Source organism: Muscardinus avellanarius (assembly GCF_963383645.1).
Source record: "Muscardinus avellanarius genome assembly, chromosome: 10".
Lineage (NCBI taxonomy): Eukaryota > Metazoa > Chordata > Mammalia > Rodentia > Gliridae > Muscardinus > Muscardinus avellanarius.
This window is the reverse complement of record NC_137796.1, coordinates 74,900,897-74,928,564: the sequence shown is the minus strand read 5'-3', so window position 1 is coordinate 74,928,564 and position 27,668 is coordinate 74,900,897. Positions and strand designations below refer to the sequence as shown.

Here is a 27,668-nt window from a genome sequence, read left to right as displayed (position 1 = left end):
AATTTTTGGTACTAGAGTTTTTCCTTTTCTCTTTGTGGCAATGGGGATTAAACCCAGGGGCATTTTACCTCCTAGATACACCCTCAGCCCTTTTTTATTCTTTATTTTTATTCTTTTTTTTTTTTTTTTTTTTTGGCCATACTGGGGTTCCTGGAAGCCCTTCTACCTCCGGGCTACACTCCCAGACCTATTTTTACTTTTTTTTTTTTTTTTTTTTTTGAAACAGGGTCTCCTAAGCCAGCGTGCGCGGCTGGCTTCGACCCTGCGCGATCCTCCTGTCTCTGCCTCCCAAGCACGGGGATTACAAGCATGGGCCACCACGCCCGGCCTTTTATTCTTTATTTTGAAACAAGATCTCACTAAATTGCAGAGGGCTTCAGAAGTGGCTAAAGCTGGCCTTGAAGCAGCGATCCTCTTGTCTCAGCCTTCCAAAATACTGGGATTACAAGCATGCACCACCACACCTGGCTTCAAATTAATTTGAGTGTGTTGTGAGATAGGAGAATTTATTCCTTTTATTCAAAAGACCATCTGTTCCTCAGGATTTGCCTCTGACCCTGTGGCTAGGATTAACTCCTTAAACACAAATGTGATCCTGTAATTTCCCACTTATCTTTATCAGCAGTCTGGTGCCCTCAGGATAGTGACAGTCTCTTGCACCATGGATCTTTGGAACACCCAAGCCAGATATGGCCACCTTCTACTCCTCCTGCCAAATCTTGTCTCACACCTACCTTCCCTCCAAAAGTAGTGTGTGAGGTTCCTTAAAAAGGACACACTTTCACCTAGGACCTTGGCCAGGAAGGGAGTTTCCAATCCCTTGAGGCAGGTTACTGCTACTTAAACTTTAGTTTTATCTCTCAGCCTTATCGCTTCCTTCCAGAAAGCCTCCCCTAACTGCATAGCCCCTGGCCCTTATTAAGCTAGGTTAGGTGATCTCAGTTTGTCGGCTGTTAGTATCCCCAGCTTTGTTAATAACTGTATTTATTTAAATATCTTCCCAGCCAGCCGCGTTGCTGCAGGCCTGTAATTCCAGTACTTACTTGGGAGGCTGAGACATGAGGATCATAGGTTCGAAGACGGCCTCAGCAATTTAGCAAGACTCTCATCAACTAGGGAGACTGTATCAAAACAAAAAAAATAAAAATAAGGTTGGGAGTGTAGCTCGGAGATAGAATGCCCCTGGGTTCAATCTCCAGTACCACAAATGTAAATAAAGATCTTCTCCACTGTAACTTCTGAGAGTGAAAGGAGGAGGCCTGTTTAGTTCACGTGGAAGGTGCTTCCTAAATTATGTCGAATAATAAGCACATTAGAGGTAGAATCCTGTCACTGGGACTCCAGGGTTTCCAGTCTCTGATCAAACACTTAGCAAAGGATTTCTAGTTCTGAGCTTCGTTTTGAATTCTGTAAAATGGGGATAGAACATTCTCTGCATAGAGGGGCAGCAAACATCAAGTAAGAGTGTGTGTAAACGGATTTAGCACAATGACTGGCACACAGACGGCCGCCTTGCCACGGATAAGGTGAAGACGGCTGGTGGAACGCAGAAACCCGCCGGCTCTTCTCCACGCGCATGCGCCCCGCCGCCAGCCACAGCGCGCCCCACGCGAGCGCCCTCGACCGGAAGCCCCGCCCACCGGGCTAAGAGGGCGTGGCCCGGCGTGCGCCTGCGCCGTGCGGCCGTGCGTCGCGGGGGCGGGGCCGCGCAGGCGCGCCCGGCGCCCGGCTCCCGAGCATAAACAAGAGCGGGGCCGGGATGAGGCGGCGGTTGATCCTGGAGCGGCGAGTGGCGGCGACCGAGGCGGCGAGCGGGGCCCGGCGCGGACCCTGAGCGCAGCCCGCCCGCCCTGCGCGCGCCCGCGAGGGCCGCCCGCCGCGCGCAGCCATGAACCTGGCGAGCCAGAGCGGCGAGGCCGGCGCCGGCCAGCTGCTTTTCGCCAACTTCAACCAGGACAACACGTAAGGCCGGACCCGGGGCTGGGCCGGGGTCGAGGGCGGGCCTGGGGTCGCCTCGCGCACCGCCGGCGGGGGCGCGGCCCTCCTCCCCGGACCCCCGGGCGCTGACCCGGAGCGCACCTCGGGCGGGAGGTGATGGAGTAAGGGTGTTTCTGCCTGCTGACTGCACGCTCCGTCAGACCTCGCCAAGTTAGAGGGAAACTTCGCGGCTCGACTATCTCGGCCGCCCGCAGAGCGGGGGTGTGGGTGGGGGGCCTCCTCATCTCCCGCCTCCTGCTCTGGTTCATCCCTCTTTCCCCACTTTTTCTCCGCTTCAGGCCTTTCTCTTAGTCTCCTTATCATATGAGGCTCCCTTGTCTTGTTTTCATTTCCTTTCCCCCTGTTCTTTTTGGCAGGGAACTTTGATGTCTTTCTCCAGGCAAGAAACAAATTTAGCAGTATTCCTAGCCTCTCATTTAGGGAGAAACTGAGCCAGGGGAAGTATTAAGAAAGACTTGTCCTAGGAACTTTGGTGCTTCTGGTGGGTCATCCCGGGGGCAAAAGAAAATCCTATCCGTGGATTCCCCACGCATGTACCCAGATATGATATGAGTGGGAAGCCGATTCTTCAGAGGCTTCCTCGATGACCTGTGAGGATAGTTAATAGATGAGTTTCTGGAGAGAGAAGGATGAGTTATGGGGCTGGAAGGGAAGAGAGCCATCTTGGAAGTGAGTAAGAGGAAGTGATGTAAGAGGAGGAGGAGTGGGTCACTTGGCCTGATACTATTTGGATGTTATGGGCAGAATGGAATTAGCAAAGTAAAAGAGAGACGCCCCCCACCTTTATTTAAAGTTCATTTTAGATACTTCGGCCAACACCCTGCCAGAAGTATGCCACAGGTGCTCAATCGCACCTTCCCAGAGTTGTGAGACCAGTGAATACATTTGCACAGTGATGCAGTATTGAGAAGTATAAGGGGGCCGTTCACCTGGTCCAACCACAGATGAAGAAAGTGAATTTCAGAAAGGTTGAGATCTTGCCTGGATCTCACAGTTGGTTAATAGTGGAATGAAGGCAGGAGTAGAATCTTGTCTCCTGAGTTCTCTTCCAGAGTTCTTTCCACTCTGCCACACTGGCTTTCTTCCAAGTGCAGAGCAGAGTTCTGAAGACACTGAGTTTAGAAGTAATGGCATAGCAGTCTATAAAGATTAAAACTACCAAGTACTGTAGTGTTGCATGTGTCCTAAAGCCAGGATGAGAAAACAATTCAGACAACCTGTTGCATTCTGCTATAATGGGGATAGATTAGGTAATCCAGATACGGAAGGAAAATGGCAAACCAATTATGATTCCATTTCTAGGCCCCTAGTATTTTGAGACCAGAAAGAAATAGTAGCATCATGGGGTTTTACACCTTTTCTAAATTAGAGAATTTCCAAAACATGTTGAACCACCGTTTTAGCTTTTCACTATTTGTGAATTATATCAGAAGGAAGTAGAATATAGGAAGGTGTTGTCTCTTCTTATTTTAAGTGGGCTACCATATTCCCTGTATACTAACAGAATGTCATTCTGGCCTGAAACAGGGCCTTTCCAGACTTGGAAATCATGTTATCCACCATTCAGTCCTAAAGTTACTAGGTATAGAGAAGATTTCTGTGTCATAATTTTGACTTGCCAAAGAGTCCTTGTGTTTCATACACATTAATGGGAAAGAAGAGTAAGTCAGAATTCCAGTAAAAGTTTATTAGATTAACATGGCTGTAATCTTTTTTTAAAGCTACACTTGAAAGAAGTATAAAAGTTCCTGTGGAAAGGCTTTGTGATTCATTCCTTTCCCTCCCCTCTGGACACCAGAATTTATTTTAAATTTTAACAGAGAAACATAAAGTTTAGCAAGGCAAAAGATGTTGGCCTAGAATCCACATCTGTTGTATTCAGGGGCATTTAGAGTATGTTTCACTTAATAGAATATATGTTGCACAGTAATTTTACTCAGTCTTTTATCTTTTAAATGCCTAATACAATTTTCATTACACACTCAAACTTTTAACTGTCATACTTTTCTTCTTGTGTCAGTAATATATTTGAACTCTTATGGGGCTTTTTCCTGATTCTTATCCTAAAAGTGACTTAGTTTTTGCTTGCTTTTTACCATTTGTTTTGTTTGTTTTTTTTTTTTTTTTTTAACTAGAGCAGTGAAAAAGACAGCAAGAGCAGCTGGTCGCGGTCATCACGCTTTTGTCTGGTTAGTTCCCATCCTGGTTTCTGAAAGTAACACTGCAAAGGGCCTGTATTGGAGTGTTTTTGGCTTACTGAACTGAAGTGAACCGATGAATAAGTGGCAGGGGTCGCTTGCCTGTTAAGTGGAAATAATCAGGGATTGAATTTTTTCAGCGGCTACCACAGCGTCTGGAAAGTTAGTGAAATGGCCATTCCATCACTAAAAGACATTTTCTGAACGGGATAGAATAAAGGGGCTTGACCTCTCAAGCCTTGTGTTAGAAATGATGTTCTATCTGGAGAACAGAAATGAAGTATCTGGAGGTTGATTGCTTCCTTCCACTGTGTTTCTGATGTTTCCAGGTGACACTTAACTGTCCTGAGAGGTACTGCTGTCCACTGTGTCTTCATCTGGAAATCAAAGATGATTTTTAAGGCTCCTTCAGCTTTAAAAGTTGGAGATCATTCTGCCTGCTGTGCAGAGGATATAGTTGCGGAGGGCACTGTCCATCAGAATGGCCAGTGGGAAGGAGACTGATTAGCCATCAGGATGTCTGTGATCCATGGAACACTCATGATGCATTCAAGGGAGAAGCCGATGACTTCCAGTTTCTGGCATGGGTTCGGGGTAAACAGTTATAACATCCTAGTTAGGGAGGGAAAGCCCTCTGCTTTGGATACTGAGGGTTTGAAAGGCCTTAGGGCTCTCCAGCTACATGTCTGGGGTATGTGCTTTGGTATGAGTTCTGTGTCTGCCATAAACTTGGAGCAGTCATGGTCCTAAGGCACAGACTTTGCCAGGTTTCTGGCAACAACAGCACAGGTTGTTTTCTGTTTACAGTGTTGGCCTGTTCCCACTTAATCTCATAATCAAGTGTGGCCTTTTTGTGAAGATAATATAAAGGGACTGCCTTTATGGACTCATGATTGGGAGCAGGGTAGAGAAAAGGAAGTTAAGAAAAAAGTCTTGTTTGCCTGTTCATCTTTTAGGAAAATTGTTGACTTTTAAATGTTGAATGCTGAAGTTTCAACTCAATGACAAAAGACTCGGTTGAATAAGGGGGATGATAGGCAGGCCCACTGATATGTGCCCGTAATCTCAGTACTTGGGAGACAGAGACCCGATGATCACAAGTTTGAGGCCAGCCTCAACAACTTAGCGAGACTTTCAGTAATCCAGCAAGACCCTGTTTCAAAATAAAAAATAAAATGAGGCTGGAGGCATTGCTCAGATAGAACTTCCATTGATTTAATCCCCAGTTTACCAAACCCAAAAGATAGTGAATCAAATATAGCATTTTTTGGCTCCCTTTGAATGCTTCATAAAATGTCATAAAAGATATTTAAAAGACTTAAACCCATATAAGAGAAAGAATGAGAAAGAAAATGCCAGTAACAAATGGTAAAGGAAACGAAATCCTGAATTGCTAGTGGAAAAAGCAGAAAATTGCCTAGTTTAAACCATAGACTCATCCCAGCATGGTGGTGCATACTTGTAGTCCCAGTACTTGGGAGGCTGAGACAGGAGGATGACAGGTTCGGGGTCAACCTCAGCTCCTTAGGCCCTCTGCAACTTAGTGAGACCCTGTTTCAAAATAAAAATATTGGGCTGAGTATGTAGCTCAGAAGTAGAATGCCCCTGGATTCCACCCCCAGTACTACCAAAAAAAAAAAAAAGACTCCCCCAAAGTCTCAGGAATTGGCAGTCCATGGCAGCTCTAGAATTGATTACTTGCGAGGCTGAGGCAGGGGGTTCGCAGTTTTGGACAGCCTCAGCAACTTAGCCAGATCATATTTCAAAGTAAAATTTAAGGTCTTGGGGGTATAGCTCAGAAAAAAAAAAAAAAAGTAATGCCCCTGAATTCAACCCCCAGTTCCACCAAAAAAAAAAAAAAAAAAAAAAGGGAGAGAGAGAGGTAAAAAGAACAACAAAGAGGATTGTTTCAAAATGTGTTTAAGAAATAGTCACTTGAGCCAGGTGTGGTGGTTCATGCCTGTAATCTCAGTACTTGGGAGGATGGTGGGTTTGCGGTAAACGACAGCAATTTAGCAAGGCCAACAGCAATTTAGAGAGACCCTCTTTCAAAATGAAAAATATGTAATCCTGGTACTTGGGAGGCTGAAATAGGTGGATCCAAGGTTTGCAGCCAGCCTTAGCTACTACTTAGTGAGGCTCTCCGCAATTTAGTGAGACCCTGTTTCAAATAAAGACAAAAAAGCTGGGCGTGGTGGCACACACTTGTAATCCCTGTGCTTGGGAGGTGGAGACAGGAGGCTTAAGAGACCCTGTTTCCAAATAACAGTATAAAATGGGTCTGGAAGAAGAGTTTCCAGGAACCCCAGTACCACCAAAAAAAAAAAAAAAAGAAAGAAAGAAATAGGGCTGAGAGTGTAGCTCCCAGAGGTACTGGGTTATATCCCTAGTATCAAACAAACACACACACACACACACACACACACACACACACACACAAAAGCAAAGGGGTCACTTGTTCTCCCTAGCAAAAGATAGGCCTGGTCTCTTGACTTAAGCAGCAGGCACTGTTGAAGGTGGAGGTATAGTAGTGAAATGGAAATTAAGCAAATACCTTTTTTTGTTGTTATGGCTGCTAATTTCCCAGATTACACATTAGAGCAAGTCTCATACTTCTGTTTTACTTTTGCCATCTTATGGTCAGATAAATCATGAAAAATTGTTAAAGGCAAAATCAAAAGAAACGAGTATGAACCTGATTGGTGTTTGAGATAAAAAAAATGTGTGGTATTTTTATTTTTGGGGGGTGATATTGTTTTGGGTACTAGGATTAATTAAACGTGGGGCTTCTGTCATGCTTAGTAGGTGTTCTATCATTGAGCTATATCCCCAGGCTGTGTGTGTGTGTGTGTGTGTGTGTGTGTGTGTGGTACTGGGGTTAGAACCCAGGGGCTTTCTACCCTCGAGCTATACCCCCAGCCCTATTTTTTAATTCTTCATTTTGAAACAGGGTCTCACTGAGTTGCAAAGGGCCTTACTAAGTAGTAGCTGAAGCTGTCTGCGAACCACGATCCTCCCATCTCAGCTTTCCAAATGCTGGGATTACTTGCCTGTGCCACCACACCCAGCTCAGGCTGTTTATATTTAATACCATTTTAACTACCTGCTTTTACAGATAAAAGTATATACTGCTGTACTATACCAACATCCGGAAAAATACTTGGGATATTTTTGCTCCCATTCTTACAGATTGGAGCGCGCAATAGGTTTTGTAGACATTGAGATTAAAATTGTAGCAGGGGTATTTAATATTCCATTTCAGGGTGTTCCCCCCCGCCCCCGGTGGTACTGGGGTTCCTGGAAGCCCTTCTACCTCCGGGCTATACTCTCAGACCTATTTTTACATTTTTATTTGGAAACAGGGTCTCCTAAGCCCGCGCGCGGCTGGCTTTGAACCTGCGCGATCCTCCTGTCTCTGCCTCCCAAGTGTGGGTATTACAAGTGTGCGCCACCACGCCCGGCCCATTTCAGTTTTTGAATATCTGGAAGACACCAAACTTGATTGGCAATCCTAGTCCCAGTAGATTCTGTGAGCAGCAGAGCTGAGAACCAGAATCACTCCACAACTCAAGGATTAGGTTTTCAACTCATTAATCTTGCCCATGGGAGAGGCCCTCGCTAAGCTTATTTGATATGTGACGCTAATAAGCGTGGTGATTAATATTTCCCTTGGTTTCCAAGTCCACAAGAAATTAGGAAAGGAAAGGGCTGATACTGATAGGATGGTTACAAGGAAAAATGACACTGTCAGCAAAACTAAAGGTAGGAATTTTCTCTGTGTGTTGGGGATCAAACGTGGGGCCTCGCACATGCTTACACACCCCTAGCCCTGGAAAAATATTTTTGTTGTTACTGGGGATTAAACCCAGGGGTGTTATACCTCTAGGCTATACCACCAGATCCTCCCCCCCCCTTTTTTTTTTTTAACAGAAGCTTATTAAATTGCTGAGATTGTCCTTGAACCTTTATTCCTCCTATCTCAGTTTCCCAAATACTGTGATTACAGATGTGCACCACCATGCCTGGTGAAAAATATTTTAATGAAAGCACTATAGGCCAGTCATGGAGGCACATGCCTGTAATTCCAGTGTTTGGGAAGCTGAGACTGAGGATTGCAGGTTTGAGGACAGTTTCAGCAAGTACTGTCATCAACCTAACAAAACCCTATTTCAAAATAAAATAGGGTTGCCCAGTGCTTGGGAGGCTGAGACAGGAGGACCACAGGTTCACAGCTAACCTCAGCTACTTAGTTAAGCCCTCTGCAACTTATTGAGACCCTGTTTCAAAATAAAGAATAAAAGAATAAGGCAGGGGGTATAGCTCAGAGGTAGAATGCCCCTGGGTTCAATCCCCAATACCATACACACACACACACACACACACACACACACACACACACACACACACTGCACAATAGTCTGGCCATTTCATGTAGGATACAAAAAACCCCTCAGCACAAAAGAGTTAACCTTTTACTTGGTTTTGTTTGTTTGGTGCTGGGGTTTGAACTCAGGGGCATTCTACCTTTGAGTTATACCTCCAACCCAATTTTTTATTCTTTAGTTTTGAAATAGGGTCTCACTAAGTTGCAGAGGGTCTCAATAAGTAGCTGAGGCTGGCCATGAACCTGTGATCCTTCTGTCTCAGCCTCTCAAGTACTGTGATTACAAGCATATACCACCACACCATGCCCTTGTTTTTGTTTCTTGGGTGTTTTTTTTGGTATGTGTGAGAGTGAGTGAGTGAGTGAGTGAGTGTGTGAGATTATTCCACAGGTATTTTATCTCTGAGCTACACCCCAGCCCTATTTTTATTCTTTATTTTGAAATAGGGTCTCACTAAGTTGCAGAGGGCCTCACTAAGTAGCCAAGGCTGGTCAAAAAAATAAATAAAATAAACCTAAGATCCTTCTGTCTCAGCCTTCCAAGTATTAGGATTACAAGCATGTGCCACCATGCCTGACTTTCTTGTTTTAAGAACATAGGAAAATATACAATTTAAAGTTTTTTCTTTCTTTCTTCCTTTTTTTTTTTTTTTGGTACTGGAGATGAAACCCAGGGGCATTCTACCTCCTCACTACACCCCCCAGCCCTATTTTTCATCCCTTATTTTGAAGCAGGTTCTCACTGAGTTACAAAAGGCCTCACTAAATAGCGGAGGCTGTCCACAAACCCAGATCCTTCTGTCTCAGCCTCCCAAATACTGGGTTAGATTTTTTCCAAAAAGAATCAGAAATAGTGGGGGTCAAGAGGTTTGGTGCTAAAAATATCAAACCTTAATTATCTGGAAAAATTAAAGAAGTTTTCTAAAAGTACTGGTTTGCTGAGATTTTTAGCCTTTATTTATTTAATTTTTGTGGTACTGGGGGTGAAACTCAGGGACATTCTACCTCCCGACTACACCCTGAGCCCTATTTTTTATTCTCTATTTTGAAATAGGGTCTCACTGAGTTGCATAGGGCCTCACTAAGAAGCTGAAGCTGGCCACAAACCACGATCCTCCTGTGTCAACCTCCCAAATGCTGAGATGAAAGCATGCACCACCACACCCGGTTTTTTTATTTTCATTTAGAAATCGGGTCTTTTTACATTGTAAAAGGCCGCACTAAGTTGCTAAGGCAAGCCTCAAACCTGTGATTCTCCTGTCTCAGCCTCCCAAGTACTGGGAGTATAGGGATATGGGCCTGTCTGGTTATTCCACTGAAATGGTTAGTTCATTATAGTGAAGTATTTTTGCAAAGACGTATACAAGGCAGTAGAATTATTTTCTTTTGCTTGTTTCTGCTTTTATACATTTAAGATGAAGCAATGTAATTTTTTATTTATAAAATTGTACTAGGGATTGAAGCCCAGAGACATTCTACTTCTGAGTTGCACCCCCAGCCCTATGTTATTTTATATTTTGAAACTGTCTCACTATGTTGTAGGGTCTGGTTGAGAGTTGCTGAGGTTGACCTCTAACCTGTGATCCTCCTGTCTCAGCCTTCCAAGTACTGAGGTCACAAGTACATGCCACTGCATGCACACACATGCACACATGCACACACATCTTCCTTCATTTATTTATTTATTTAATTATTTAGTGTGGTTTTTTAATATATATATGGACTGGAACCCAGGGGCAGTCTACCTCTGAGCTACACCCCAGCTCCTTTTTTTTTGTTTTTTATTTTGAAACACTTTCTCACTAAATTATTGAGACTGATCTAGAACCTCTGGTATTCTCAGCTTTCCAAGTACTGGGATTACAGGCATGCATCACCATGCCCGGTGTAATTTTTAATTTGAGTAGTTCTTATAGCAACTCCCTTCTTGGAATATATTTCTTCCATGTATATGTGTGAGAGACATGTAAATCTCAAGTTTTTAGTAGATGACATGATCATTAAAATAGCCCTGATTTTATCCTCAGGTACAAATACTTGTGGTATAAAATGTCTGTCTTCCTTCTTTCTGGTTTTCTGGTTTATCCTCTTGTTTTCCACATTCTTCCAGACATTAACAATAGAGATGATCCTAGTGTCTGTCTCCAGGGTCCTGCTGCTTCCTGCTTTGTTCCTCATTTTTTCTGTTTCTAAAGGCTGTGCTTTTTTCTCTTTTCTGCTTTCCTTGGTCACTTGCATTCTGGAGAGATAATTTTCTGAGGAGGAAATCCTTCCCTCAGTGTCTGGATCCTCTGCTGGAGAGGGATATGGGCGAGTTCCTGAGGTTTCTCCCAGCCTGTTAGCTAAAGCAGGGCTGTTGGGTGGTAAATATGGCATCTTAAATGTGAGATGTCAAGAGGTCCTTCGCCTTTTCTTTCTAAGCCAACAATGTGATCTTTTAATTTTAGGTCCTGAGTTAGCTTTTTGGTCTGTTTTTTTTTTTTTTTTTTTTTTTTTATTGGTGCATTGTATTCATACATTATAATAGGAAAAAAAAAAACTTGTATAGACATACATGCACACATCACCCAGTTAGCCCCTACCCCATCCCCATTCCGTACCCTCCCCATCCCTCTTTCCCATGCTTGGCATAGTGGTTGACTTCGATATGTTTAAGAACATTGTGTGCTTTAGTGAGTTTTCAACTTACTGCTCAGCCATACCTCAGCATAGGTGATTAAGACACAATTGTAAAAAAGGCCTTGCTGAAATGCAGGAAGATGCCAAGTCCATCTAGACTGTAAATATCTTTAAGATTTAGAACACAAGCCAGGCCTGGTGACACATGCCTATATTCCCAGTACTTGGGAGATTGAAACAGGAGGATCACAGGTTAGAGGACAGTCTTAGTAATGTAACAAGGGCCCTTAGCAACTTAGCAGGACCCTGTTTCAAAACAAAAAAGGAAAGAAAGGCTAGGGTATAGTTTGGAGATAGAATGTCCCAGGGTTCAATCACCAGTACAAAAAAGGAAAAACAAAAAAAAGATTTGGAACACAGCACTAGCTTACATAACTTTCAGATTCTCACATACTCCATGCACGTATATCAAGTCCCCTGAGAAACTCCAGTTAGTTTTGAGGAAATTAATATATCAGGAATCATTATATTCAATTATATCAAACTTTAAAGTTTTATAAGGTTTTGCTTTTTAGTGTTTTCATTTTAATCTTCTCCCCAGCTTTACTGAGATGTAATTGACAAATAACCTTGTGTATATTTAAGGTATAAAATGTGATGCTTTAATATGTGTATATGCTTTTTTTTTTTTTTTCCCCAGTATTGGGGATGGAGCTCAGGGGCATTGTACCTCTGAGCTACACCCCCAACCCTATTTTTTTAATCTTTATTTTGAAACAGGGTCTCAGTACATTGCAATGGGCCTCACTAAGTAACTGAGGCTGTCCGCCAACTGCTGTCCTCCTGTCTCAGCCTCCCAAATGGCTGGGATTACAAGTGTGTACCACCACACCCGGCTATGTGCTTTTTGAAGCTAATTAATAGATCTGCTACCTCATGCAGAGTGCACGTCATTCATGTGGACTATTCTTACCGCAAACTATAAGTTTGCGGTAAGAATAGGGTTTCAAGTATATGATATGATTTTATTGACTGTAATCACTATACTGTATATTAGATTTTAAGAAAAAGTTATTTAGCTTTTAAATAATAATGTCTTTGTTTTACTGACCTTGAAATATTCCTCAGCCCCATGCTTGTTACAAACCATATGAACTCACTTAGGCTCTGCTGATTTCTGGTAGAAATGCTGATACTCACTGTATCATGGGAGGTGGTTTGTGCTTTATCACTGTCTACATGTCTCAGCTCTTATTTCTGAATTTGGTTTTGTTGCAGGTCCCTCGCTGTTGGTAGTAAGTCCGGTTATAAATTTTTCTCCCTTTCTTCGGTGGATAAGCTGGAACAGATCTATGAATGCAGTAAGTGTCTGATTTCTTTTTCTCCTTCCAAAAAAAAAACAACAGATCAATTGTACTTGAATTGGAATGCAGTCTTAAATTTAAACACTGTAGGTGGTTAAAGTTGACCCCTTGACTAAGCCGCTTCTTCCACCCTAATCTCCCCAGGAGGTGACAACTAGTGATAATCTCTGGATGTTCTTCCAGGGCTTTTCCTGTGCATTTGCATAGGTATAAATGTGCTTTAGAGTTTTATGGGCTATCTCTTTCAATACATGCCACCTTGCCATATGCATTATTCCGTAATCTCTCCCTTTTGAATGCCATTTAAGCCATTTAGGTTACGGTCATAAAGGGCTTCCAGAAAATGGAAAATTTTACAGCTCCAGCAGGACCAATTTACTTTCTTGAATTGTCATTTTACAGCGTTGAGCAGCCTACATGTCAAAAACAGCATGGAGTCGTGGAAGAGTCATGAGCTTTGGCTTCTTCCTCAACATTTAACACATGGCTTTAGAGGATTACTTCATCTCTGGGCCTCAGTTTCTTTTTATTATTTGTCAAGCAGAAATAATGCCTTTCTATAAGATTGTTGTCAGGATTCAAAATTAATGACTGTGTATAATAGTACTTGCTGAAGAAGTAGTAGTACAGACCCTCCGTGAAGATTATAATACAAAGCTCTGAATTCTTACCACCTGTATAAGTTTTAAATTAAGATAATGGTAGATTCACACTCATTTGGAAGAAATAATACAGATCTCTTGTGTTCTTTGCCCAGTTTCCCCAGTGGTAACATCTTACAAGGCCTTAGTATAATGTCACAACCAGAATATTGATGTCTGTACTTCCACCTCCTGTTTCTCCAGTTTTACTTGTACTCATCAATTCATTTTTTTTTTCTTTTTTTGCGATACTGGGGATGAAACCCAGGGGCATTCTACCTCTGAGGTACACTCCAGTCCTATTTTTTAGCCCTTTTGTTTTTTGAAGCAGGGTCTCACTGAGTTGCGAAGGGCCTCGATAAGTAGCTGAGGCTATCCGCAAACTGCGATCCTCTGATCTCAGCCTCCTGAATGCTAGGATTACAAGTGTATACCACCACACCCGGCTCTCATGTGTGTTTTAAGTTCTATACTTTTTTTTTTTTTTGGTGGTACTGGATTTCCTGGAAACCCTTCTACTACCTCCGGGATACACTCCCAGACCTATTTTTATACTTTTTTATTTGGAAACAGGGTCTCTTAAGCCAGCGTGGCTGGCTTCGAACCTGCACGATCCTCCTGTCCCCAAGCGCGGGGATTATAACCGTGCGCCACCATGCCCGGCAAGTTCTGTACATTTTTAACTCCTGTGGAAATTTCTGTATCACCACAAGCAAGATACTGCACAGTAGACAGGTGTGGTACTGTACGCCTGTGATCCCAGTACTTAGGCTGAGATGGGAGGATCACAGGTTCAAGGCCAGCCTCAGCAGTTTAGCAGTGAGACTTTTTACCAGTTTAGCGAGACTCTGTTTTAAAATAAAAAATAAGCTGGGCATGGTGGCACATGCTTATAATTCCAGCATTTGGGAGGCTGAGACTGGAGGATCGTGGTTCGCGGACAGCCTCAGCTACTTAGGCCCCCCGCAACTCAGTGAGACCTGGTTTCAAAATAAAGAATAAAAAATTGGGCAGGGGGTGTAGCTCGGAGGTCAAATGCCTCTGGGTTCTATCCCCAGACCCGCGAAAATAAATAAATGAATAAATAAATAAATTAAATAAAAAATAGAAAAAAGGAGCCAGTCCTGGTGGCACATGCTTCTTATCCCATCATTTGGGAATCTGAGACAGGATTGTGGTTTGCAGACAGCTCTAGCTACTTAGTGAGGCCCTTTGCAACTCAGTGAGACCCTGTTTCAAAGTAAAGACTAAAATAATTAGGGCTGGGGGTGTATCTCAGAGGTAGAATGCCCCTTGGGTTTCATCCCCAGTACCGCAAAAAAAAAAAAGAAAAGAAAAAAAAGAAAGGGCTGAGGGTGTAGTGTGGAGGTAGAATGCCCCTGGGTTTGATCTTCAGTACCCTGCCCCCACTAAAGATTCTGTACAGTTCCAACACCACCAGAGTCCTTCAGCTTGCCTTCTTAGAACCACACTCAGCCTCCCTTCCATAGCCTCCATACCTCATCCCTAATTCTTAGCAACCACTAATGTCTGTTTCTCAAGTTTGGAAGTTCTAATAGTCAGTTGTCACTACAACAAAATACCTGAGACAAGGTTTTGAAGGAAGGGCTTGTTTCACTTACAGTTGTTAGGGTTCGAGGGCATGCCACCTGCCTCAGCTCCCATCTGGTAAAGGACCTCTGGGTGCATGGCATCATGGCAGAGAGCAGTGATGGGAGCCAGCGATCTCAGCTGGAAACCTGGAAGCTAGTGAGAGCTGGGTGGGTCCAGACTTGAATCTTTTGTAACAATTCTGCTGGAAGAACTACTTTAACCTCTCTGCTTCCAGCCCCCTCCTCCCACTTTAGCCTACCTCTTAAAGTATCACTACCCTGGAAGCCAGGTTCCTAACACACTAACCTCTGGGAGACACACATATCATTCCAGGCCAGAAAGAATAGAACCTTTTGTGACTGGCTTTTTTGATCAACAGTTTCCTGGGGATTCCTGCAGGCGGTGATTGTGTTAGTCGTCCATTCCTCCTGTTGCTGAGTAATATTTCATGGTTTGAATGGACCACTCTGTAACCATTTACCTTTCAAAAGGATGACTCGAAAACAGGTTGATTCCAGTTTTGGCTTCTACAGATAAAGCTGCTATGAACATTCATGTGTAGGTTTGTGTTTTGGACTTAAATTTGTGTATCTTGCACAAAGAAACACAATACCCAAGAGAGCAGTTGCCAGGTCGTATGTTAGTTGCATGTGTGGGTTTTAAAGAAAGTGCCAAACTTTTCCGTGGTGGCTATACCATTGTACCTTCCCAGCAATAACAGGTGGTCCACTGGCATCCCATGAACCTGTCTTTCTCTCAGCTGTTCTGATAGGTATGTAGGGTGCTTTTTCATCGTGGTCATTTTAATTTGTGTTTCCCTTACAGCTAATGATATTGGGCATCTTTTCATGCACTTAGTGACACATATATGTGCTTTTCAGTGAATCATCTCTTCATGTTTTTGCCCACCTTTTTTTTTTTTTTTTTTTTTTTGGTGGTACCGGGGTTCCAGGAAGTCCTTCTACCTCCAGGCTACACTCCCAGATCTATTTTTTAAATATTTTTATTTGGAAACAGGGTCTCTTAAGCCAGCGCGGCTGGCTTCGAACCTGCGCAATCCTCCTGTCTCCGCCTCCCAAGTGTGGGGATTACAAGTGTGCGCCACCACGCCCAGCTGCCCACCTTCTAATGGGGTTATTTTTAATGAGTTTTACATGTTCCTTTTAAATATTAAATAGTATTTCTTTGTTGGATACATGGCTTGGGAATATGTTTTTTCTCTGTATTTCACATTTTGAGCAGACTTCAACCTGCCCGTAGCCTGACCTATGCTGTGAGGGTCCTTGTTTCTGGGAAGTAGATAGTGTGGCCTTCGTAATGTGCTTCTCGTAACTTGTCATGGTAAGATATGGGTTCAAGGCGAGACTTGAATCTTTGTCTTTGGAAATTAAAATCAGGACATTCTACCTGTTAGCCCTCAGCCCTGTTTTGTTTTATTTTTTTGTGGTACTGGAGAATGCCCAGGGGCATTCTACTGCCCAGCTGCACTCCCAGCGCTGTTTTTTATTCTTTATTTTGAAACAGGGTCTCACTGAGTTACAAAGGTCCTCATCAGGCTGGCCTCAAACCGCAGTCCTCCTGTCTCAGCCTCCTGAATGCTGGGATTACAAGTGTGTGCCTCCACTCCTGATCCTATTTTATTTTTTTTTATTTTGAAACAGAGTCTTGCTAGTTGGAGAGGGCCTCACTAAATTGCTGAGACTGGCCTCAAATCTGCCTTCCTCCTATCAGCCTCCCAGGTAAAGGTATGCACCACCACACCTGGCTGAGTCTTTGTCATTTTAAGTCTCTTCCTAGCATAAAGTTTAGGTGAGCTTCCTCCTTGTTGACAATGCCAGTGTTTCCTTTTGAGTGGTCCAGTGTTGTCACCTTTGCTTCCTCTGTGGGTTGTGTTCTGCTTTGGAACTCCACTTTACATCTTACTGTATCAGGAACAGAATGTTCTTGGAATGTTAGTGTGAATGGACGACTCATGTTCACTGTGTGTACACAGGCAATAGAACGTTTCAGCCTTGAAGGCCTGCTGGAGACCAGGCGTGATGGCATTCCTACCCACAAATGTGGAAGGAACAAGAGAAATTTTTTTTTTTTTTTTAGGGGTTAGGTGAGGGTCACAATGGCAAGGAAACACAGACATACACAGCACCCTCTCGCCCCATTACCATAAGGTGAACGTGCTAGGGTTTCTTTATGCGACTTACTTGAAATTAAGATGTTTGGCCGGGTGCAGTGGTGCACACTTGTAATCCCAGTACCTGGGAAGCTGAGACGAGACCATGGGTTCACAGCCAGCCTCAGCTACTTAGTGAGGTCCTCGGCAAATTAGTGAGACCCTGTTTCAAAATAAAGAATAAAAAAGTTGGGCTGAGAATGTATCTCGGAGTTCAGTGCCTCTTAGTTTAATCCCCAGTACTGTAAAAAGAAAGAGAGAGAGAGAGAGAGGGAGGGAAAGGGAAGGGAAGGGAAGAAAAGAAAAAAGAAACTGTAGTGTTCTCCTAGCCATCAGGTGAGGGATCCTGGCTCCTTTCTCCAGGTGAGCCTTCAGGTGCCCTCCCCTCTGCAGTGGCCTATGTCTGCCTCCCCAGTTGTCCATCTGTTGCTGCCCCAAAGGTGAGCACCTGGCGTCTTGGAAGGAGTGGCAAAACAGGATTTGTAGAATTGCATCCCTGGCTCATGATTCCTGCTGGCTGTCTTGGTCTTTTCTCCTTTTTCTGTCCTCAGACTTGACTCCTGGTGCTTACTAACAAGAGATTTTCCTAGGCAGAGCTGAAGATGTGCCCTGGGTGATAACAATGTGAATCGGGCCTTGCCAATATCAGGCTGAGGCCGGCATTACTGAAGATTTCCAAATGGGACCTTCCCTCCAGAAGGGAGGCCCTGTCTCTGGAATAGGATTCCCTGGCTCTTATTAAATCTATATCTACATGTCGTGTCTGAATTGTATAGTTTAATTGTGACCATAGTCACTGTAGTCATCTGATTTCAAATTCTCAGAATTTCTCTTTGTTTATAGACCTGGTGCTTAGAAAGAATGTAAGAACCTGAAATCTGGTCTTACTCTTCCTCAACTTAAAGTTTATTGATTGGCTTTTGGTGCCTTGTTTTTCAAAGACCTTTGGTGAAATAGAATCTGACATCTTAATAGCATCTTTTAAGAAGTGGATATTTACCGACCAGCATGGGAAGGCGGCATATTGATTTCTGTGTTCTCCTTAGTGAATTTTGGTCCTTAAAAATAGATGAAATGGACAAAGAACATTTTTAAGGCTAATACTTTAAACCGAAGTTGCTCCATTGTTCTCTCTGTAGAACAATATCAACCTTTCCTCTCACATACACAGTATTGAGGATTGAACCCAAGGGTGTTTTACTTCTGAGCTACAGTCCTTGCTCTTTTTAAATTTTTATTTTATATTTTATTTTAAAACAGGATCTTGCTAAGTTGCTGGGGCTGGCCTTGAACCTGTAATCCTCTTGTCTCAACCTCCCAAATACTGGGGTTACATGCATGTGCCATCATGTCAAGCTCTTCCCTTACAAACTTTTATTGAATAGAGAAAAAAAATGTCTCTTAGGAAACTAATTAGTTTGCAAATGAATGTCAAGGTTGTTTTATAGCATTCTTGTACAAGTAGACTCAGCAAAGAGTTTTCCCTCATCTCTCAGTATTTTAGTTGAGGCCCAGTACAGGCTTGTACCCTTATAGCTCCTAGCAATCCATCATGAACAGTGAGATCTTTGTCATCAGAGTGTTGATGTTAAAGAATGAGCCAGAGCCAGTCTTGGAGCAAAACAAGATGGGCAATTGCTTGCTCTTTTATTTCTTTAAAACAAACAAAAGCCTGAAGTCTTTACTCAGCAGCCTTTTCAGGTTTTTCTTATCTGTATTGTAGTATTTGTGTGTGTCCCCATCACTAGGGATTAAACCCAGCAGCATTTTACCTCCAAGCTATACCCTCAGCCCTAGTTTTTTATTTTGAAACAGTTTTTCCTGGTGCTGAGAGGTTCACTCTGTTACTGGAGCTGGCCTTGAACCTGTGATCCTCCTGTCTCAGCCTCCCCAGTACTGGGATTAGAGGCATAGGCCACCATACCTGGCTTGTATTGTTTTAATTTTAAACTTAAAAGGACAGATATGCCTGCCCACTTCTTATGAGGCCCCATATATTTTCTTATTCTTTCTCTACAGATGCATTTCTTGTCGTTTGAAGATGCACACTGCACGAATATGTAGCCTCTCTACCCTAAAATATTACTACAGCACTATTAGGCAAAATAAATAAGAGATAGGGACTTATTATTTTTATTTATTTATTTATTTATTTATTTATTTATTTATTTATTTATTTTGCAGTACTGGGGATGTAATCCAAGGGCATTCTACTTCCAAGCTACACCCCCAGCCTATTTTTTATTCTTTATTTTGAAACATGGTCTCACTGAGTTGCAGAGGGCCTCACTAAGTAGTTGGTGAACCGTGATCCTCCTGTCTCAGCCTCCCAGTTGTTGGGATTTCAAGCGTGCGCCACCAAGCCCAGCTTCACTTATTATTTGTAAAATATCACCAAAGGTTAGAAATTAGCTTCTTCAAATCCCATGTTGTGTGTTTTCTTTGCATTTTTTTAAGTTTCTGAACTAGGACAGTAGACCTCATAAAGCATTCAGTTTCCAAATGCAACACAAACAGGAGTTCCTTAGCTCAGCAAAAGTGACTGGAGCCTGTGAAGATTATAGAAGTACATCCATTGACACGTAACACCTTTTAGCAGCCTTCTTGCTCTGCCAAGAAGCCAGTTGTTTGCTTTACAGGCCTTCATCTGCATCTTAAGGTTTGAGAAATGGTGCTTTCTGAAATTGGTCCTGTTTGACAGGCCACATGCTGGTTGGAATATTAATTTCAATGAGATTTATAGTAATGGAGAAACTCCAGTAGCCTCTCTTTGCCTAAATCTGTTGTAATGGAGTATCCGGCTCTTAACTTGCATCCCTGTAGAGCTCCAGGCATCTGACAGGCTTGTGCGGAAGTGTCTTCTATCAATTATTTAATGACCTTGCTCTCCTTTTCCCACTTAAGGAGCTTTATCATTGCCAGCTATAAACCGTGCCAACAGAACCAAGGCAACATTCTTTCTTAAATCAAGTAATTAATTTTCTGTGTTAGATATTTGTGTGTGTGTGTGTGTGTGTGTGTGTGTGTGTGTGTGTGTGTGTGTGTGTCTAGGGATAAAACCCAGGGGCATTCGACCTCCGAGCTACACCCCCTGCCCTATTTTTTATTCTTTATTTTGAAACGGGGTCTCACTAAGTTGTGGAGGACCTCACTATTTAGCTGAGGCTATCCGTGTACCGTGATCCTTTGGTCTCAACTTTCCAAATGCTGGGCTTACAAGCATGCGCCACCACACCTGGCCTATGTTAGATTTTTAGATTGGCAGTCTTTAAGAAGTTTGGCAGAAATTGTAGCAGAGGCCACCTAGAGTGAGTCCTAAAAGCCAGGCCGTAGCCACTTGAGGTCACTGAATTTTTGTTCATACTGCCCCTGTGTCAGCCTGAGTGCTTTCTGGCACTGGTATGCTGGCACCACACCATCCTGAATAATGTCACAGCCTTGTTTCTTTTGCTCTTTGTTTGCCTGTCATATTTTTTATTTTTACTAGCCCAGTTTGTTGTTTACCATTATTTCCTGGGAGGGCTGAGCTATCTATACTTCAGTTTAGTGGAAATGATTGTTCTGCATCTGTCTGTTCCATGTACCCCATGCATTTTAAAGTTCTAGTGAGCGTGGCTGGGTACGGTGGTGCACATATAATCCCAGTACTTGGGAGGTTTGAGGCCAGCACTTGGTACTTAGAAGACACTGTTTCAAAAAGAAAAGGGCTAGGGATGTAGCTCAAAGTTAGAAATTCCCTGGGTTCAATCCCCAGTACCATTAAAAAAAAAAAGAGTTCTAATGGAGTGTGTAGTGTATAAAAGTGTTAGAGCTTCAAGTTCACTCCAGGGAACTGGTGGCTCATGTGACATTTGCAGAGGGCCTCATCCTTTCCCTGGCTATGGGTTCCTTTGGGAATGGATGAAAATCAAAACTATTTCCCCCAGAAAACTCTATTTACCATATGACCTCAGTGGTCTTAGAGACCCCTGATGCCCATCCAGATATCCCTGGGGTCTGTGGGAGGGTCTGCTTTGACACTTTGTCTTGCCTATCTTGCCTCTGTGGCCCATTTTCTCATGGGCAGCATGACTTGACACTCAGTCCTCAGCTGCTTGCGTCATACACTTCTTGCATCAGATCTTAATATGAATATATCAGTCAAAGTTCAAGTTTCTGCATTAGGCTGCCTGAGTTGGTTTTTATTGTATGTGTATGTGTGTGTGCCTTTTTGGAATGTAATTTATACCTCACTTATGGTACATAAATCTGTTTAAAGTATACAAGTCAGTGGGTTTTAGTGTATTTACTTAAAGTTGTACAGCCCACCATAATCTAATTTTAAAACATTTTATCATCCCCCAAAGAAATCCAGAGTCCATTAGCAGAACTCCCCATTTCCTCCCACCACCACCAGCCCTGCACTGACTCTAATCTACTTTCTGCTTCTATAGATTTGCTGTCTGGATAGTTCAGATAAATGGAATCATGTGTGGCTGGCTATTTTACTTGGAATGTTTTCCTGGTTCATCCCTGCTATAGCCTTCATTTCTTTTTATGGCTGAATAATATTACACTATGGATATATGGTTTTATTTATTCATTGATGTACATCTGGATTGTCTCCGTCCTTGGGCTCTTGTGAACAGTACAGCTATGAACATTTTGTATAAAGTTATCGTGCAGGCATGTTTTCCCTTCTCTTGACTAGATGCCTGCAAGGAGTGGAATTGCTGGGTGAACATCTGTGTTTTGCCCACTTGTGAACATAGCTGACAGATAGCTTCATAGAGCTGGACATACAGGATCAACAGATGACCACATTTTAACATGAACAGACATTGCCAAGTTGCCCTTAACAACAGGTAGTGCCTTTTTTTTTTTTTTTTTTTTTTTTTGTGGTACTGGGGTTCCTGGAAACCTTCTACCTCCGGGCTACACTCCCAGACCTATTTTATATTTTTATTTGGAAACAGGGTCTCTTAAGCCAGCGAGGCTGGCTTCAGACCAGCGCAATCCTGTCTTCGCCCGGCTAAGATAGTATATATAAATATATATATATATATATATTTTTTGCAGGTCTGGGGATGGAACCCAGGGGCATTCTACCTCCAAGCTACATCCCCTGCCCTATTTTTTTTTAAGTCCATTTGCCTTTATTATAATTCTTCATTCAACAGAAATTTAATTTGTATTTTGAAACAGGGTCTTGCTAGGTTGATGAAAGTCTCACTATTAAGGCTGTCCTTGAACTTGCAATCCTCCTCTGTCAGCCTCCCAAGCTCCCAAGCACTGAGATTACAAGCATCTACCACCACACACCACCACACATAGCTAGAATGTTTTTTTTTTTTTTTTCAGGTTTGGAATGTAACCTAGGGGCATTCTACTGCCGATTGTAACCCCCTGACCTATATTTTATTCTTTAGTTTGAAACAGGATCTCACTAAGTTGCAGAGGAACTCACTAAGTAGCTCAGGCTGTCCGTGAACCATGATCCTCTAGTCTCAGCCTCCTGAATGTTAGGATTACAAGTGTGCAACACCATGCCCGGCTTAAATTTATTTATTTATTTATTTATTTATTTATTTATTTATTTATTTATTTTGGTGCTACAAATTAAACTCAGGACATTCTACCTCCAAGCTACACCCCCAGCCCTATTTTATTTTATATTTTTTATTTTATTATTATTATTTTTTTTTTGGTGGTACTGGGGTTCCTGGAAGCCCTTCTACCTCCGGGCTATACTCCCAGACCTATTTTTACATGTTTTATTTGGAAACAGGGTCTCCTAAGCCAGCACGCGCGGCTGGCTTCGAACCTGCGCGATCCTCCTGTCTCTGCCTCCCAAGCGCTGGGATTACAAGCGTGCGCCACCACACCCGGCTATTTTTTATTTTGAAACAAGGTCTTGCTATGTTGCTGACAGCCTCACCAAGTTGCTGAGGTTGGCTTTGAACCTACCACCTTCCTGTCTCAGCCTCCCAAGTGCTAGGATTACAAGTGTGTGCAACCATGCCCAGCTTTTTTATTATTATTATTATTATTGCCTCTTTTTCTCTTTTTTTGTTTTTTGCTTTTGAGGTATGTGTGTAATACTGGGGAAGGAATCCAGGGGCATTGTACCTCCAAACTACACCCCCAGCCCTATTTTTTAATCTTTATTTGTTTATTTTTGTGGTACTGAGAATGTAACCCAGAGGCATTCTACCTCCAAGCTTATCCTCCAGCCCTATATTTTATTCCTCTTTCTTTCTCTCTCTCTCTCTTTCTTTCTTTCTTTCTTTCTTTCTTTCTTTCTTTCTGTCTTTCTTTTTCTTTGTGTGTGTGGTTCTGGAGCCCTTTTACCTCCAGGCTACACTCCCAGACCTATTTTTTTATATTTTTATTTGGAAACAGGGTCTCTTAAGCCAGTGAGGCTGGCTTTGAACCTGTATGATCCTCCTGTCTCCACCTCCCAAGTGCAGGGATTACAAGCGTGAGCCACCACGCCCAGCATTATTCTTTATTTTAAAGCAGGGTCTCACTGAGTTGCAAGGGGCCTCACTAAGTAGTAGCTGAGGCTGGCCGTGAACTGTGAACCTCCTGTCTCAGCCTCCCAAATGTTGGGATTACAAGCGTTCACCACCATGTCCAGCTTATTATTTGCTTTTTGACTTTGTGGTTCTTTTCACTATTTGATGGCTTGGGTTTTGTACATTCAGTCGTTCTTAAAAGCGTTCTGAGGACTGGGAAGGCTTCTTCCTACTCCACTATTAAAACACTTTTCAGTGTTGTCTTCTAATACGTGGCTGTCATGTTTTACCTTAAATGCTCAATCCACCTGTAGTTTATTTGATACAAGAAATGTTCCAAGCCAAGTACCGTGGCATATACTTATAATTTCATTACTTAGGAGGACCACAGGTTCAAGGCCAACCTCAGCCGTTTAGTGAGACCCTCAGCAATTTAATAAGACCCTGTTTTTTTGTTTTGTTTTGTGTGGTACTGGGGGTGAACCCAGAGGCTTTCTACCTCCGGACTATACTCCCAGACCTATTTTATACTTTATTTGTAAACAGGATCTCACTAAGTTGCTGAGAGCCTCACTAAGTAGCTGAGGCAGGCTTCAAACCTGTGCGATCCTCCTGTCTCATCCTCCCAAGCGCAGGGATTATAAGCGTGCGCCACCATGCCCGGCTAATAAGACCCTGTTTTAAAATAAAAAGTGCTGAAGGTGTAGCTCTGAGGTAAAATGCCCCTAGTTTCAGTCCCCAGAACCACACAAAAAATTTTTCCATTTTTATTCCGTGTCTAGAAAAGACATTTTTTCCTTTGTCCTTATTTAAAGGGCCTTAAGTATTGAGGGGCACCTGTCAAAATGAGCTTTTCTTTGAAACCCCAATAAAGAAAAAATAGCTGACATTAAAGTGGCAGAAGTTAGTATTTGTTAAAGCTAGGTGGTGGATATATGAAGGTGTGCTTCATTATTATAGTTAAAAAGAGTTTTCCTCCGTCTTTTTTTAAATTTGGGGTGGGGGAAATCCTCTACTTTTTTTCCTAAAAGTTTCGGGAAAGTCATGACAAAGTCACCGTAGGGTGGGAAGACGATGCAACACCTTGACCCAGCAGCCCTCTGCCTTCTCTGTACTGCATTGAGGGACTGAATACATCCCTTTCTTTTTCCAAGATTTTCCTAATGGAAATTTTCAAACCTACAGAAAAGTTGCCAGGATTTTTCTAACACCATTTGTCCACTACTTAAGACCTTACGGTAACATTTATTAAACTTGTCCAGTGGCCACATGCCTGTTGTCTGACTCATTCCATATATATATTCTATTCAGAGTGCATTACAGATGCTGGTACAGTCTCTAAATATTGCCAAGTAGAGTTCATGTTTTGTTTTTGTTTCTTTTTTTCAGTACTGGGGGTGGAACCCAAGGGCATTCTACCCTCTAGCTACACCCCCAGCCTTATTTTTTACTTTTCATTTGGAAACAGGGTATCACTAAGTTGTGGAGGGCCTCACCACACCTGTCTTACTTTTCTTTTTTTATTGAGGTAAAATTTATACACTGTAGAATACAGACATCTTAAGCGAACATTTTGTGATTTTTGACATGTTTCTATATCTCTGTTAACTGAAACCCTGTCAAAGTCACCATCACTCCAGAAAGCTCTCCCAGATTACCTCCCGGTCAAGTTCCATCAGTTCTGCTTCCAAGAAGCAACCAGTGTCGAGCATTTTTTCTGTTTTTAGTTTTGGCCATCCTAAAACTTTATGTAAATATAGCATCTACTCTTCACATCTCCGTTTTTTTCACTCATCTTACATTTTTTTGAGATCTGTCCATGTCGTGTGGACATTCATTACATCTAAACTGGGAAGGGCCCAGGCGACCATCAGGTACACAGCATATGAATGACAGTGTGTGCTCTTCCCAGTTAGATGTTATAAATAAAGATGAGATGAACATTCTGGTACACATCTCTTTTGTGGGCATGTGGTTTCATTTATCTTAGGTAAACATATTAATGGAATTATTGAGATACAGGTTCAGTTTTATTTATAAGGACTATCAGACCAGCCGGGCATGGTGGCACATGCTTGTAATCCCAGCATTTGGGAGGCTGAGACCGGAGGATTGTGGTACACAGGCAGCCTCGGCTACTTAGTGAGGCCCTTTGCAACTCAGTGAGACCCTGTTTCAAAATTAAAAATTAAAAAATAGGGCTGGGAATGTAGCTCAGAGGTAAAATGTCCCTGGGTTCCATCCCCAGAACCTAATGCAAAAAAACAAAACAAAAAAACCCTACCAGCTGGGTGTGGTGTCTCACGCTTGTAATCCCTGCGCTTGGGAGGCTGACACAGGAGGATCGCACAGGTTCGAAGCCAGCCTCAGCTACTTAGTGAGGCTTTCAGCAACTTAGTGAGACCCTGTTTCCAAATAAAATAAATAGGTCTGGGAATATAGCCCAGAGGTAGAAAGCCCCTGGATTCCATCCCCAGTACTACAAAAACAAACAAACAAAAAACTACCAGACCCTTTGTATTCCCATCATGCTATAGGAGAGTCCTAGCTGCTCTGAATTGCCACGAACCTCTGGTTTTAACCATGCTTCCATTTTGACCATTCTGATAATCACGTTTCACTGTGGTGTATGTGTAGACATGTCCACAGCGTTAGGGAAAGAACCCAGGGGCACCCTGCCTCCTAGCTACATCCCTAGCCTCATCTTTTATTTTGAAATAGGATATCACCAAGTTACAGAGAGCCTCACTAAGTTGCTGGAGCTGACCACAAATCTTTGATCCTCCTGTCTCAGTCTCTCAAGAACTGGGATCACAAATGTGCACTATCATGCCCAGATCTTCATTTAATTTGAATTTCCCTGGTGACATGACATTGGAACACTATCATGTGCCTGTGGTCCATTGTATATCTTTGAATTGTCTCTTCAAATCCTTTGCCTTTTTTTTTACATTTGTTTTTTTTTTTTATTGAATTGTTGGGTAGAGGTCCTTTGTCATGTATGTTGTAGCTCTTTTTTCCTAGTCCATGGCTTGCCTGTTCTCTTAAATTTTTTTGTCTATGATAAGTAGACATTTTACATTTGATGTAGTCTAACTTATCTTTTATTTTAAGGTTTTGTTCCCTGTGTCTCATCTAGGAAACCTTTGCCTGCACTCAGGTTATGAAGCTCTTTTCCTGTATGTTCTTGGCAATCTCTGTAGCTAGAATTATACATAAAAGCTTTCTTTTATGTTTAGGCCAGTGATCCATCGCAGATAAATCTTGGTGTGTGTTGTGAAGAATGAATCAAGGCTAATTTCCTTATGGATTTCTGTCCCATCACTATTTGTGGAAAAGGCTTTTCTCCCTTTATGGGATTGCTTTGGTGCCTAAAATCTGTCCTATAAGTATGGGTCTATTTTGGGGGCTCTTTCTTCTCGCCCATTGATCTATTTGTCAGTGTTCAACTTTGTTCTTTTTAAGATAGTCCTGGATGTTCTTTGCTTTTCCATATAGGATTTTAAATTAGTTTTCAGTGTCTCCACAAAAAGCCTACCAGGATAATGATAAGGAAGGCACTGGACATAGAGATCAATTTGAGGAGAACTGCTGTCTTAACAATGCTGAGTTTCCAGTCCATTAGCCTGGTAATTTCTTCATTTATTTAGCTTTTCTTTAATTTGTGTAAGTAACATATTGTGGTTTTAGTTTTTTGTTGTTGTTGTTGTTTTGTTTTACAGTATTTGGGTACCTCTGAGCTACATCTCCAGCCTGATTTATTATTCTTTATTTTGAAACAGGGTGTCACCGAGTTGCAAAGGGCCTCACTAAGTAGCTAAGGCTGTCCATGAACCATAGTCCTCTTGTCTCAGCCTCCCAAATGGTGGGATTATAAGCATGCACCACCACACCCGGCTCATATTGGAGTTTTGTATGGAGTTTTTGCATCTTTTGTTAAATTTATTCCTAATACTTTGGGATTTGGTATCATAAATGTATTTAGTTTACTTTTTTTTTTTTTTCTCGGTACTGGAATTGGAACCCAAGGGCATTCTACCTCCAAGCTACACCACAGCCCTATATTTTATTCTTTATTTTGAAACACAGTCTCACTAAGTTGCAAAGGGTCTCACCAAGTAGCTAAGACTGTCCACAAACTGTGATCCTCCTGTCTCAGCCTCCCAAATACTGGAATTACTTAGTTCACTTTCTAATTGTTTGC

At 42.4% G+C, this 27,668-nt stretch overlaps 1 protein-coding gene across 4 annotated transcripts in view; it reads left to right on the top strand.

Annotated features, from left to right (window-relative positions):
- Positions 1–1,888: 1,888 nt before the first annotated feature.
- Positions 1,889–27,668, top strand: part of WIPI2 (WD repeat domain, phosphoinositide interacting 2) — a gene marked incomplete at both ends in the record, with an annotated part of 53,244 nt that continues 27,464 nt past the window's right edge. For 3 of the 4 annotated variants that reach the window (XM_080703406.1, XM_080703405.1, XM_080703404.1), the window contains 2 exons: positions 1,889–1,962; positions 12,478–12,560. In XM_080703406.1, the coding sequence (XP_080559532.1) occupies positions 1,889–1,962; positions 12,478–12,560 (157 nt within the window). Of the gene's footprint in view, positions 1,963–4,133; positions 4,188–12,477; positions 12,561–27,668 lie in introns of all 4 variants that reach the window. The other variant, XM_080703403.1, reaches the window with a different exon arrangement.